The 15418-nt window shown below is 47.5% G+C and overlaps 1 protein-coding gene across 2 annotated transcripts; it reads right to left on the reverse strand.

The window, feature by feature from the left end:
* Positions 1 to 1299: 1299 nt before the first annotated feature.
* NOLC1 (nucleolar and coiled-body phosphoprotein 1) lies at positions 1300 to 13024 on the reverse strand. Of its 2 annotated transcripts, none has more exons than XM_003904174.4 (13): positions 12677 to 13024; positions 8075 to 8130; positions 7819 to 7961; positions 7592 to 7716; positions 6923 to 7088; positions 5849 to 5964; positions 5589 to 5724; positions 5150 to 5278; positions 4831 to 4941; positions 4076 to 4723; positions 3512 to 3618; positions 3249 to 3341; positions 1300 to 3063 (listed from the first exon to the last, which is right to left on the reverse strand). In XM_003904174.4, the coding sequence occupies exons 1-13, from the start codon at positions 12998 to 13000 to the stop codon at positions 2905 to 2907; spliced, it is 2313 nt and encodes a 770-aa protein (XP_003904223.1). In that variant the 5' UTR covers positions 13001 to 13024; the 3' UTR covers positions 1300 to 2904. The 2 variants fall into 2 exon arrangements, with proteins under 2 accessions (XP_003904223.1, XP_009213503.1); XM_009215239.3 differs by having other exon boundaries at positions 7819 to 7964; positions 12677 to 13002.
* Positions 13025 to 15418: the final 2394 nt, after the last annotated feature.

A 15418-nucleotide genomic window follows, 5' to 3' on the forward strand; every position in this document is an offset into this window, starting at 1 on the left:
CAAATACTCTTTAGATATGCGGTTTTCAACTCTGGCTGTTCACTAGAATCACCTGGGAGCTTTAAAATACCCTAGTTCCCAGGCCTCACCAGAGAGCATGAGGGTCTGACTCAATATCCGTGATTCTTATTTTTTTATTATACTTTAAGTTCTAGGGTACATGTGCACAATGTGCAGGTTACATATGTATACATGTGCCATGTTGGTGTGCTGCACCCATTAACTCATTTACATTAGGTATATCTCCTAATGCTCTCCCTCCCCCCTCCCCCCACCCCACGACAGGCCCTGGTGTGTCCAAGTGATCTCATTGTTCAATTCCCACCTGTGAGTGAGAACATGCAGGGTTTGGTTTTCTGTCCTTGCGATAGTTTGCTAAGAATGATGGTTTCGAGCTTCATCCATGTCCCTACAAAGGACACAAACTCATCCTTTTTTATGGCTGCATAGTATTCCATGGTGTGTATGTGCCACATTTTCTTAATCCAGTCTATCCATTGATGGCCATTTGGGTTGCTTCCAAGTCTTTGCTATTGTGAATAGTGCCACAATAAACATGTGTGATGTGTCTTTATATAGCAGCATGATTTATAATCCTTTGGGTATATACCAAGTAATGGGATGGCTGGGTCAAATGGTATTTCTAGTTCTAGATCCTTGAGGAGTCACCACACTGTGTTCCACAATGGTTGAACTAGTTTACAGTCCCACCAACAGTGTAAAAGTGTTCCTATTTCTCCACATCCTCTCCAGTACTTGTTTCCTGACTTTTTAATGATGGTCATTCTAACTGGTGTGAGATGGTATCTCTTTGTGGTTTTGATTTGCAAGTATCCATGTTTCTAGGTTCCCCAGATGATTCTAATTTTCAGCTGATGTCTTCGGAATTGCTGATTTAGACCAGGAATTGGCAAACTTCTTCTGTAAAGGGCCACATCCTAAATATCGTAGGCTTTGTGGGCCATTGATAAGATCTCTGTCACATATTCTCTCTTTTTAAAAGACCTTTACAAATGTAAAAACCATTCTTAGTTCCTAGGTAATATAAAAACAAGCCATGGGCTGGATTTGACCCATAGGCCATTTTGCCAACCCCCAATTTGGACTATGCACAGGCTAGAATATAGCCTGGAAAAGGCACCGTGAGACAAGCTGTGGCCAAGAAAACCCTGCAAGCTGCTGCCAAAAAGCCTCTGCAGTGAAATCACAGGTCCAGACCCCTATAACTGGCACCAAAGTTTTTCTGGTTTGAGTAGGGTGTGGTAGGGGTTTAGACTCACAATAATAAAACTCCCAAGACACATTATAAACCAGCCAGTTTATTATTTTGTAGCAAGATGTAGAACTTTTACCATGCAGACTGAAATATCTGTGTCAGCATGAACAGTACATTTTCTTCCTAGAGGCAGTTAACATGGAAAACCAGGTTATTATCAGGTTATTTAGCAAGTATGGAATCCAAACAAGAGGAGACTAATTTTAAGACCTGTAACTCATCCATGAAGGCTTGGGGCACACTTTTCTACCACCAGAACGCCTTAGCCTCCAGAAAGCTGTGGACTCTTCCCTCTCCATCTTGGTCTGGCTGAGTACCACCACTGCTCAGTCACTTCCTTCAGCCATACCGTCAGGCCAGCTTGGCCTAAGAGCTCTATCTCTGGTCACTGGTTTGTGTTGTTACAGCCACTGTTACTAACAGTTAAGGTTCTGAAGGGGGCATGTCAATTGCTCCCAGGTACCAACTACGAGACACAATAATCCTATTAGTTTGTTCTCCCAAACCCACTCCACTCAAGTTTATCAGGTAATATGCTCTGTAAGGTTCTTTCCAACCCCATTAGCACATACATAATTACCTACAATTTCACCTAATGTAATCTACCTTCCTACTGAGGATTGAGGTTTTAACGTTTTTTTTTTTTTTCCCCACTTTCTTGATCAGTGATTCCCAACCATGTAGGAATTAATGAAACCAATTCTGTATCACCACTGCAACCAAGACAGCGATACCAAGTGATATGTATTTTTCAAACTAATGTCATTTTGTTCTCTATACTGTAAAAAAACGAGAAGATGCAGTCCTCAACTTAGTACTCAATACTAGGAAGGGTGAAGTTGTCAAAAAATGTCTTTCAACAGTAGAAAAGTTTGCTTTCAAATTAAAAAACAAAGCATGTTTTGCAAACATCATGTAATGATAAAATTACAGAAAAAAAATTTATTCAGTATGACCCCATGGCACATGCCACACCAGAATTCTGCCTGTAACAAAACAGTGAATTTTATCCCAAAAAGTAGGTCAGGTCCATGCTGGCTAAAAACTTCAGTCCCAGACCCAATAATGAAGATGAAATACATACTGCATGCTTAACAGACATTGCATATACATCAATAATTCTTTAATGCCCCTCTCTAGGTTTTTGAGGGAAGGAGGGATGAAATGTGGACATGTGCACTCACAAAGGCAGAATTTTCTTCCAATTATAAAAAATCACACCTGACCCTTTACTATGTTTTGGGCAACAGCCAAGATTTTATCTGTGGGAATCCACCTTTGAAAATCACAACAAAAATCAATAGGAAATGATTTAATATAAAATATACAAATTTCTCAGTATGTGGACTTTCACAGAAAAGTAAGGAGACAACAATGAAAATGAATTTTCTTTAAAAACAACATTCCCTTATTTTGTCCCCGCTACTCAACACTCAAAAACAAGTCTGTACAAAACTAGGAACAGAGAAAAGGACCAGAGAGGATGTTACATTGTAAAGTCTTAGGACCTACCCTAAACTTCTGTCCTCATTGAGACCCTCACCTAGAGAGATTAGGGTTCCCAGGTCCACTGGAGAAAGTGAGTAGTCTCCGATCATAACCCTTGCTTCACCAAAGATGGCCTCAGGTCACTCGCTGTCAAACTTAATGGAATTGACCTGGACAGAGATTGAGCCTCCCCGGTAGCTGCCCCGCTTCTTCTTGGTTTTCTCATGCCGGAAGGACTTGCCTTTGGTGAACTTCAAAACCTGATTGGCTCGCTCTCCCCAGTCTCCGGCTGCACCTCGCTGGTAAGTAGAGAGGGGGATTAACACAGAGGAGGACCACGCCAGGGCCCTGTCACTTTATTCTTTCTACTTCTTGCTCAAGGCAACCTGAACCCAGAGAAGATTCCCACCAACCTGAACCAAGAGCTATCCCCTCTGACACTACCTATCCTCCCTCTCAAGAATGGCACAGATCTCTCTCTCACCTTGGCATCAAAGGAATTGTCTGCAACTCGTGAATCCACCTCAATTTCCTCCTCCCTGACCCTTCGGAATGGGGATGATGCCCTTTTTTCTCCCTACAGAAGAATGAAGTAGGAAATGAAAGACAGAGTGGTCATGTAACAGCTCTTCTGAGTGATACACATGGACACATGTGCCAGGTCATGCCAGGCAGAGCTGTCAAGATGATCCTAGATTTTTCTACTTTTAAAGAGCTGGTTCCTGAGAGGAAAGTGAGACAACTTACTTTCTTCCTTTTTGGAAATGTGTTAGGGGTCTGAAGCTTTATCTTCTTGGCCTGAGGAGTCTCTGCCTCCTTGGCAGCCTCATTCTGCTTCCGCTTCTTTAATGAACCTACAAAACAAAAAGCCAGACTCAGGCCAAGTGCAGTGGCTCACAACTGTAACCCCAGCATTTTGGGAGGCCAAGGTAGGAGGATTGTTTGAGCCCAGGAAATTGAGATCAGCCAGGGCAATATAGTGAGATTCTGTCTCTATAGAAAGTTAAAAAATGAGCCAGACATGGTGGTGCATGCTTGTAGTCCCGGCTACTCAGGAGGCTAAGGTGGAAAGATCACCTGAGCCCATGAAGTTAAGGCTGCACAAGCCGTGATCATGCCATTGCACCCCAGCCTGGGTGACAGAGTAAGATTCTATTAAAAAAAAAGAAGACCAGTTTCCTGTTCTTCCTCCCAGTTTCCACAACTGGAAGCCCAGTGGTGGGCCTCCTCTCACTACCCTACTCTCAAAGAGTATATCCCATCCTGATTTGGGGGGACAAAACCCAGAGGGCATGTTTACTGGGTACAGACCTGATTTGGAAACTGCCACTGCTGCCTTTTTCTTTTCTTCTTCCTCTTCCTCGCTGTTCTTAGCTTCTTTTCCATTCTGGGCAGTCAGTGCAGAGGTGCCATTGGCCTTGGGGGCTTGTGGTCTGGGAAAGCCCTTGCCTTTGGGCTTCTCTTCCTCCTCCTCACTGGAGTCATCAGAGGAAGAACTGCTGCTGCTCTCAGTCTTTCCTTTCTTTGCAGAGGCTGGCTTGGAAGGGGCTGTACCTCCTGCTACCTTCTGTGGCTTCTTCTTAACTGCAGACTTAGCTGTCTTCTCTTCCTCCTCCTCCTCCTCACTGCTGGAGCTGTCTGAATCAGAGCTGCTGTCCCTACTACCCTGAGGAGCCTGCTTGGCAGGCAGAGGCGGAGCTGCTTTGGCAGTCGCCTTGGGCTTAGTGGTGGCCACCGTCTTTTTTTTCTTCTCCTCCTCACTGGAGCTGCTCTCTTCCTCACTGGAGCTGCTGTCAGCCTTTCTCATCGGAGGCTTCTGGCCACTGCCCACAGATTGCTTGGGGGTTGCAGCTGGCTTTGCTGCAGGTGACTTGATGGTGACAGCTGGCTTATTTGAAGAATTCTTGGTGGTACCAGCTGGCTTGGAAGGAGCTTCAACATCCTCAGAGCTGTCAGAGTCTAGACACAGAGGGATGGGATCAACAGCTCCCCAATTCAGATTCAGGGGAGCCCTTAGCAGCTGCCTGAGAGCATTTCACTGAACTGAGGGCCTCCATATGCCTTACCTGAGCTGTCTGAAGAACTCTCTGCTGCTTTCTTTGCTGGAGGTGGCTTAGTGGTTGCTTTAGAGACGACTGCCTTAGTTGGGGGTTTCTTCTCTTCTTCAGAACTTGAATCTGAGGAGAACCTGTAGCATTATGCTGGGTCCAGAGTCCCAACCCAACCAGGACAGCAATAAAAAGAATGCAAAGACACACACAGAGCCATAGCTCTGTCTTGCTTTAAGCAAAAAACAATGGAGGGATGGAAGGCTTTCTCTCTCCCTTATTCCTCATCCCCTTCGCCAGACCCACACTGAGGGGAGGCTGCATCCCTCTGACTCACCAGACTCATCACTGCTGTCTTCACTGCTTTCCACAGGCTGCTGCTTCTCCACAGCCTTCTTGGGAGGCTGGGTTCCCAGAGACTTCTTTGGTACGGGAGCAGAAGGTGGGGGGACTGAACTGTAGGGACCTGTTTAAAAAGGATAATATGATGGTTTTAAGATATGTCTACAAATTTTTTTGATACTACTTTCTTCTAGAAATGAAGCTTAATTCCCCTTGAGTATAGGCCAGAATCATGGACTCAGTTCTAACAGAACACGGTGTCACTTCTGAGTCTAAGTTATACAAGGCACTGGAGATTCCCAGATCACTAGTACTGGGAGAAGCTAGCTGTCATGTCATGACGACGCTCAAGCAGCTCTATGGAGAGGTCCATGTGATTACTGCAGCTGGACCCTGACCACAGTCATACAGCTTCACTCTCCATGTCCAGTCACCTGGTTTATTTTTCAGGGTTTTTTTTTGCTCCTCTTCCTCCTCACTGGAGGAATCCTCACTGCTGGAACTCTTCTGGGTAGGGGTGGCAACTGCTTTCACTGGGGCCTTGGCCACAACTTGCTTTTTAGGTACAGTCTGCATTGGAAAGAAAACTGATTACCACAGGAAAATGCTGATCCAACCAATCCTGCCAGGGAATGGAGACACACACACATCCCACCCTGGTCACCTCTTCCCTGACCGAAGTTATGGCCCAGACCTTCTTGGGGGTGGCTGCTGCCTTTTCCTCCTCTGAGTCATCACTGCTACTGCTGCTGCTGCTGCTGCTGCTGCTACTGGCTGCTTTACCATTGGCTACTTTAGGTGCTGCTCGAGCTGGAATACCCAAGAAAAAGAAAGAGTAAGGAGTAATAGGGCAAGTCAGGACCATGAAAAACCTCCTTCCTATGAGCAGAGAACTTAGAAGTCCACCAATTCCCCCCCTTTTTTTTTTTCTTTTGAGACGGAGTCTGGCTCTGACTCTGTCGCACAGAGCAGTGTGCAGTGGTTCAAGCAACTCTCCTGCCTCAGCCTCCGGAGTAGCCGGGATTACAGGTGCCCACCACCATGCCCAGCTAGTTTTTTTATTTTTGGTAGAAACAAGGTTTCGCCATGTTGGCCAGGCTGGTCTTGAACTCCTGACCTCAAGCAATCTGCCTGCCTTAGCCTCCCAAAGTGCTGGGATTATAGGCGTGAGCCACTGTGCCTGGCCAGGAGTCCACCAATTCTTTCAACTTTACAGCAGCCATCAAGGAGAATGCCATGGTTTACCATATCAAAGGATGCCTTTCCTATCCCATGGCAGGAATAAAACTAAGAAAAGATGACATAAATAATCTCAATATGCCCTCTAAAATCTTTCACTTCAACCTCCATTCAGAGAAATAACCTAACCCTCAAGTTACAGAAAAAAAGAAAAATTCTCATTTGTCTCATAGAATGACGTACAAGAATAAAAAAGGCAGTGAAAAGCACAACAAATAGATATTTAAGTGGTTACAGTGGAATGGGATGTGTAAGAACATAAAATGTCTATGAAATGTCACAAAAAAATACCAAATGGATATCATTTTAAAAAATATACATTTTTCCTTGCTGCAATAACTGTTTCTCTATTTACTAGCTCCTATGAAATCTTGTTATTAGTAAAACCTTTAAAATTAAAAGACCAGTAATCAATACCTCCAGTTCAACAACCAGTACCATTTCACCCCTGTGCCAAATCAGCAGTTTTAACACCAGTCCCCAGAGCAATCTGGTTCCCAGCCCAGCCTCTTGGGAACGGAAACAGTACCTGGTTTGGGAGGGGCTTTAGCCTGAGCTTTAGCTGCCACAGGTGTTATCTTTGGCTTCTGGTTCTTTGGTGGCTCATCCTCGGAGCTTGAGTCAGAATCAGAATCAGAGCTCTTGGCCTTCTTAGGAGGAGCTTTGGCTGCCTTGGCTTGGGGCTTAACTCCCTTCTGTTAGAAAAGACACAAGGAGAGAAATCAACAAAAGCTTCCAGGTACCCAAAGGGCATTCTATGTTCCTTTTATTTTTAGGGGCTTAATGCAGCAGTAAGAGCAAGAGAAAGCTAAGGACAGGATATGGAAAGGGCAAAAAACTCTTAAGAAACAACAAAGTTCAGCCACTTGATACACTGGCCCTGTTCCTGCCATATCCTGCCAAAGCTCCCAAGAAAACACACTCTCTTATTCTTGGAGCCCTGAATAGTGTCCCAGAAGAACCCAAACTCCTCAAGCAGAATGGGTTTAATTTCCTCTAGATTCCAAGCCTGACCTCAACCTCACAAATCCCTTCCAGATCTCATATTTTTATCAGCTCTCTGAAAATCCCCAGATTTTCTTCCTCATAATCACCTATTGTATTGCCGGCATCACTCCTTGGTTACAAGTTAGAGGCCAAGATTTTGGTTTCTTCCTTTCCAATCCTTAAACCCCCTTTTCTTCCCAGAGCTGCAAACCTGGACAGGCTGTTTCTTTTGGTCCTCCTCCTCCTCATCATCACTGGACTCTTCACTGCTGCTGCTCTCTGATGCTTTGGCTGCAGCCTTCCCAGGAGGCAGACCGACTCGCTTGGCAGGTACAGCTGAACAAAAACACAGGTCCCAGTAAGAATCACCCATGTGAAACAAGCAGGCTGTAAATTATTTTCCTGGCACCACCAAGCCCACCCGCTACTTTGCCTTACCAGCCTTCTTTGCTGGAGGCCCTTGAACTTCCTCCTCCTCCTCGCTGCTGTCCTCACTACTGTCACTGGATGAGGCCTTCTTCTTAGCTTTCTTAGCCACTGGTCCATTTGCCTGTAACTTTCGCTCTGGGGCCTTGGCAGACCTGCTAAGGTAGATTAGACCAATTTCTAGGAGACTGGAATCTTCCCAAACCAAGAAACATAGCCCAGCCCACCTTGGGGGAGAAATAGCCAAAATGGAACAGGAAAGGCTTACTTGAGCCAGAAGCTATAGATGTCTAAGAGGGAAGAGGCATTGGCATCCTGCTGTGTCTGTAGAAGAAAAAGAGCTGGGTAAGGAAATTATTTTATCCTGGTTATGCTTTCATTAAATGTGGCCTGTTATATACATAATTACTAAATTTGGTATAAATGTTACATCTTCATAAAACTTTTGCTACGTGCATAAATCAGGAGAAAAATATTCTGTTTGTGGATTTCCCAATTTCTCATCTAAAAAACTTGGGCTATTATCATGTTTGTGGCACCATCTAACCCCCTGCCCACCAATCTATATTGACCAAAGTCCTAAAAAAAAAAAAAAAAAAAAAAAAATCAGCCAGTCACAGTGGCTCATGCCTGTAATCCCAGCACTTTGGGAGGCTGAGACAGGCTGATCAACAGGTCAGGAGTTTGAGACCAGCCTGGCCAAATCAGTGAAACCCCCTCTCTACTAAAACAAAAATTAGCCCAGTGTGATGGCACATGTCTGTAATCTTAGCTACTTGGGAGGCTGAAGCAGGAGAATCGCTTGAACCAAGGAGGCGGAGGTTGCAGTGAGCTGAGATCGCGCCACTGCACTCCAGCCTGGGCAACAAGAGTAAGACTCGGCCGGGCGCGGTGGCTCAAGCCTGTAATCCCAGCACTTTGGGAGGCTGAGACGGGCAGATCACAAGGTCAGGAGATCAAGACCATCCTGGCTAACACGGTGAAACCCCGTCTCTACTAAAAAATACAAAAAACTAGCCGGGTGAGGTGGCGGGCGCCTGTAGTCCCAGCTACTCGGGAGGCTGAGGCAGGAGAATGGCGTAAACCTGGGAGGCGGAGCTTGCAGTAAGATTCTATCTCCAAAAAAATAAATAAATAAATAAATCACTTTTGACTGGGCACAGTGGCTCATGCCTGTTATCTCAGCACTTTGGGAGGCTGAGACAGGAGGATCACTGGGTGCCAGGATTTCATGACCAGCCTGAGCAACACAGCAAGACCTCCATCTGCCAAAAAAAAAAAAAAAGCTCACTCTCTTTACTTTAGCAATGTACTATCTATGGAGAAACCCCGTCTCCTAGCCGGGTGTGGTGACAGACGCCTGTAATCCCTGGTACTCAGGAGGCTGAGGCAGGAGAATCGCTTGAACCCCGGAGGCGGAGGCTGTAGTGAGCTGAGATCACGCCACTGCACTCCAGCTTGAGTGACAGACCAAGACCCTGTCTCAAAAAAAAAAAAAAGAAAGAAAAAAAAAAAAGAAACAAGACTGATGAGTATTGTATTGAGTGTAAAGAACTGCATTTAGGGGCCAAGCACGGTGGCTCAGGCCTGTAATCCCAGCACTTTGGGAGGCTGAGGTAGGCAGATCATGAGGTCAGGAGTTCAAGACCAGCCTGACCAACATGGTAAAACCCTGTCTCTACCAAAAACAAAAAAACTTAGCTGGGCGTGGTGGCGCACACCTGTAATCCCAGCTACTCAGGAGGCTGAGGCAGGAGAATTGCTTTAACCCAGGAGGCTGAGGTTGCAGTGAGCTGAAATCACACCATTGTACTCCAGCCTGGGCGACACAGCAAGCCTCAAAAAAAAAAAAAAAAAAAAAAAAAAAAAGAACTGCATTTAGGCTGGGCGCAGTGGTTCACACCTGTAATCTAATACTTTGGCAGGCCGAGGCAGGAAGATCACTTAAAGACAGGAGTTCAAGACCACTGGGCAAAACATTGAGACCTCCATCTCTCTCTTTTTTTTTTTGAGACTGAGTTTTGCTCTTGGTCGCCCAAGCTGGAGTGCAATGGCACTGCCGTGGCTCGGCCTGTGGTGGCTAAACGCCTGTAATCTCAACACTTTGTGAGGCTGAGGCGGGTGGATCACCTGAGATCGGGAGTTGGAGACCAGCCTAACCAACATGGAGAAACCCCGTCTCTACTAAAAATACAAAATTAGCCAAGCGTGGTGGCACATGCTTGTAATAATCCCAGCTACTTGGGAGGCCAATACAGGAGAATTGCTTGAACCTGGGAGGTGGAGGTTATGGTGAGTTGAGATTGCACCATTGCACTCCAGCCTGGGCAACAAGAGCGAAACTCTGTCTCAAAAAAAAAAAAAAAAAAAATTAGCCAGCTGTGGTGGCACATGTCTGTAGTCCTAGCTACTCCAGTGACTGAGGCAGGAGGATTGCCTGAGCCCAGGGGTTCAAGGCTACAGTGAGCTATCATTGCATCACTGTACTCCAGCCTGGGCAACAGAGTGAGACCCTCTAAAAGAAACACACACACACAAAACAATACACATAAGAGTATAGGATCAGGCCAGGCGCAGTGGCTCACGCCTGTAATCCCAACACTTTGGGAGGCCAAGATGGGCAGATCACCTGATCAGGAATTTGAGACCAGCCTGGCCAGTATGGTGAAACCCCATCTCTACTAATGATACAAACATTAGCTGGGCGTGGTGGTGGGCGCCTGTAATCCCAGCTATTCAGGAGGCTGAGGCATAAGAATCACTTGAACCTGAGAGGCGAAGGTTGCGGTGAGCTGAGACTGCACCACTGCACTGCCGCCTGGGCAACAGAGTGAGACTCTGGGGTACAAAAAAGAGTAAAGGACCAGAGTCAGGACACATGGGAACTCACCTTTGGACAAATTACTTAGTCTCCCTGAGATTATTTTATGCTCTATAAAATGGAGATAATACTACACATCTCATTAAGTTATTGAGAGGATAAGACATAATGCATGTTGGCCGTGTGCAGTGGCTCACACCTGTAATCCCAGCACTTTGGGAGGCCCAGGCGGTGGATTTCTTGAGGTCAGGAGTTCAAAAGCAGCCTGGCCAACATGGTGAAACCCCGTCTCTATTAAAAATACAAAAAAAAAAAAAATTAGCTGGGCTTGGTGGGGCGCACCTGTAGGCCCAGCTACTTGGGAAGCTGAGGCAGGAGAATCACTTCAGCAGAGGTTGCAGCGAGCTGAGATCATGCCACTGCACTCCAGCATGGCGACAGAGCCAGACTCCGCCTCAAAAAAAAAAAAAAAAAAAAAATTAAATGCATGTAAAGGGCTTAGCTCCTGACCCTTAGTAAACTCTTCACAAAGATTAGCTTTTCTCACATAAAACCATTTCAGAATCCTAATTCTGAGGCCAGGCACGGTGTCTCACGCCTGTAATCCCAGCACTTTGGGAGGCCGAGGCGGGCGGATTTCTTGAGGTCAAGAGTTCAAGACCAGCCTGGTCAACATGGTGAAACCCTGTCTCTACTAAAAATACAAAAATTAGCCGGGCATGGCAGTGCGTGCCTGTAATCCCAGCTACTCGGGAGGCTGAGGCAGGAGAATCTCTTGAATTTAGGAGGCGGAGGTTACAATGAGCCCAGATCGCACCATTGCACTCCAGCCTGGGCAACTGCACTCCAGACTGGGCAAGAGACTCCGTCTCAAAAAAAAAAAAAAAGAATCCTAATTCTGAAATGTCCAATTCCATTCAGTCCACTGTGAAAGTCCTCTCTGCAGTCTCCTTAACAGTTTCATTAACTCTAAACAGTTTCATTAAGAAAGCAGTTAGATAACATGGCAGCATGTCCCAGCTTAAGGAAGTTCTGAAGCTGATCTGATTCTTTGCTTTTGCAGCCTGATTCTGCTAAAAGTGCAAGCCATCCTTTCTAGTCATGCTATCATCCCTGCAGAAGACCTCCTCTCTCTCCTCCCTCAAGGTCTCTTCCCATGCAGGGATGTCTGTTGATGTGCAAGATTACAAACCTTTCCCATTCCTGGTTCTCTTACTCTCACATGTGTTTGGAGCATCCTAAATTGCCATAATTATGGTACAGCTTTAACTTCTACAAGATTCCTCTGCACCAGCACTGAGATTGCTACTCTTACACATCATCTTACTGAAATTCACAAAAATCCTATAAAGTGGATGATGACATCCCTGTAGAAAGACTCAGAGAGGTTAAATAAACTGCCCGGGTCACGTATCTAAAAAGTGACAGAGCCTGGTCCCAAACCTAGGTTTGTTTGATTGCATTAGCCAAAGCTCCAAGCCCACTACTATGCCTGCTTGGTAGGGCTGTTTATGATGCTCAATTCTCATCAGTGTAACTCAAAACAAAACTCTGCTTCTACTTTCATTCATTTTCTTCTTTACTAACGAAAATCCCGACCTTCATTCTAAAGCAATTTCACTTGCTTTTGAAGCCCAGTAAATGTAACTGAGGGTAAGGTCAAATCGCGGTTTGCCTCACCCAACGAAAAGCACCCCAGAAGAACCAGATGCCGAAGAACCAACGTCCTCAGTGGGACAAGGCTCTAGCTCCCCGCTGCACTCTGCCAGCCATGTGACTTCGGGCCACGAGGCTCCCACGCTGCCGCCGCTGCACGGCTCCACAAGAAAAAAAACAACAAGACTCAGCGATATCTAGTCAGAACTGGGGGAAGAGGAGCGACCGAGGCCGCAGGCTTTCTCTGGCCACTGCCCAGGGGTCGGCGTAAAGGCCTTGCAGACACTGAACTGGCGGACCCCACAGACTTCCCCACCTGGAAACCTAAGCACGTCAGGGCCTGAAGCTTTGTGGTCATCTCAGCCCGGTCCCCACCCCAAGCCCGGAACTCACAGCTCCTGTCGCTTTGGCGAACTTATTGGCCACCTCCGAGAGTTGGTTATCGCGCAGGAAGCCGAGCACGAGGGGATACAGGTCGCTGGGAACCACGCGGCGCAAGCCGGCGTCCGCCATCCTCCGGGTAATACGCGTCACTACCGTTGTCGACGCAGCACGACTCAGGAACCCAACAGGGGCAGTGGGCGGGCCCGTGTACGTCATTGCGCCGCGCGGGCGCATAGCGGAAAGGGCGGGGCTCCACAGGACAGTCCCACCTCCACCTGAGGTAGGGTAGACGGGAAATCTATAAACTCTTTCCGGTCCCACGTGTATCGCCATCTTGGTTAAGGGCGGAGCCCACTGGCCGCCAGTTTGTGGAGGTGGAGCTCTGACGTCAAGGGTCACGCCCTCGGCGTGGCGGGAAACTCGGGACTTCCCGCGCTGTCTTTCTGGGGGAGGTACCTTTTCTCAGAGCAGCGGTTTCCCGCGCCCCTGCTGGGATTCGGATTCCAGAGTAATGAGTGGACAAGCGGGCTCGAACAGTCCTTCCCCGTTCTAGACTTGGTCTACAAGATCTCCCAACCGCCCCCACTGGCGCACTGGCGCGGCCAATGGATTCTCGCCCTTCATCTTCATTGCCTCCAACACCCAGGGAGGCCCTTTCTGATACTATCCCAGCCTCCAGACTCCTGCCTGTGCTGCAGAGGCCCCTTCAAGTTATCCGTCGTGAGGGTGGGAGGTGTTGTTCAGAGGATCCTTCAAGTTATCAGTCGTCCAGAGGATCCTTCAAGTTATCAGTCGTGAGGGTGGCAGGTGTTGATTTCCAAGCCGCCCCTCCCATTCCCCTTATATTCCGCCTTAGATCAGCTCCATGAAGAGGAAAGATGTCATGCACTAAACCTGAATCACACAGCTTGAAGAGATTGTTGAAAATAACCCTTCTTTCTCCAGGGTCAGAGTTCACACTCTCCCTTTGTCATGAGTAACTCCAATATCAATGCTCACATCTACCAAGTTAATTCCAAGTTCTGCCACATTTCAGATCATATAAGCAGTTAGCAATCGCTTCGATCCTACCCACTACCCCTTGGCTACCTCCCACTAATGCCGCTCAAGAAGGATAAGGATTCTCATGGAACACACCTCTCCTTTGCCTTTCTCCAGACACTCCCCTCTCCTGTATAAAACTGGCCAGGCACAGTGGCTCACACCTGTTATCTCAACACTTTGGAAGGCCAAGATGGGAGGATCCCTTAAGCCCAGGAGTTAGAGGTCAGCCTGGACAACATAGTGAAACCCCCCTCTCTCTACAAATTTTAAAGATTAGCCAGGTGTAGTGGCACACACCTGTGTCCCAGCTACTTGGGAGGCTGGGGCGGGAGGATCGACTGAGCCAGGGAGGTCAAAGCTGCAATGAGCTATGATCCTGCCACTGCAACCCAGCCTGGGCCACAGAGTGAGATCCTATCTCAAAAATCAAAAACAAAGCCAGGCATGGTGGTTCACGCCTCTAATCTCAGCACTTTGGGAGGCCAAGGTGGGTGGATCACCTGAGGTCAGGAGTTCAAGAACAGCTCTGGCCAACACGGTGAAACCCTTTCTCTACTAAAAATACAAAAAAATTAGCCAGGCATGGTGACAGGTGCCTGTAGTCCCAGCTACTCAGGAAGCTGAGGCAGGAGAATCATTTGAACCCACAAGGTAGAGGTTGCAGTGAGCCAAAATTGTGCCACTGCACTCCAGCCTGGGAGACAGAACAAGACTCCATTTCAGAAACAAAAAAAAAGGCAAAAAAAAAAAAACCAACCTCCACAGTTCCCTCTTCCCCATGCTTCCTATTCTATCCACATGCATACATTATTATTATTTCTTTTTTTTTGAGACAGACTCTCACTCTGTCACCCAGGCTGGAGTGCAGCGGCACAATCTGGGCTCACTGCAAGCTCCGCCTCCCGGGTTCATGCCATTCTCTTGCCTCAGCCTCCCAAGTAGCTAGGACTACAGGCAACGGCCACCACACCTGGCCAATTTTTTTTTTTTTTTTTTGATACGGAGTCTCACTCTGTCACCCAGGCCGGAGGCAGTGGCCAGATCTCAGCTCACTGCAAGCCCGGCCCCTGGCTTACTTATTCTCCCACTAGCCTCCTGAGTAGCTGGGACTACAGTTTTTTTGTTTGTTTTTTTTTGAGACGAGTCCTTCTGTCAGCCCCAGGGCTGGAGTGCAGTGGCTGGCCCTGCCACTGCAAGCCTCGGGCCCCGGCTACTTACTCTTCCCGCCTCAGCCTCCCCGGAGTAGCTGGGACCACAGGCGCCCACCCTTGGCTAGTTTTTGTATTTTTTAGTAGAGACGGGGTTTCACCGTGGCCTCGGCCAGGGATGGTCTCGGATCTCCCGGGCTTACGCCATTCTCCTGCCTCAGCCTCCCGAGTAGCTGGGACCACAGGCGCCCGCCACCTCGCCTGGCTAGTTTTTTGTATTTTTTAGTAGAGACGGGGTTTCACCGTGTTCGCCAGGATGGTCTCGATCTCCTGACCTCATGATCCGCCCGTCTCGGCCTCCCAAAGTGCTGGGATTACAGGCTTGAGCCACCGCGCCCGGCCCAATTTTTTGTACTTTCAGTAGAGACAGGGTTTCACCATGTTGGCCAGGATGGTCTCCATCTCCTGACCTCGTGATTCACCCGCCTCTGCCTCCCAAAGTGCTGGGATTACAGGCCTGAGCCACCGCGCCCGACATGCATTATTTAAAACATCTGAG

This window comes from Papio anubis, chromosome 11 (genome assembly GCF_008728515.1).
Source record: "Papio anubis isolate 15944 chromosome 11, Panubis1.0, whole genome shotgun sequence".
NCBI lineage: Eukaryota > Metazoa > Chordata > Mammalia > Primates > Cercopithecidae > Papio > Papio anubis.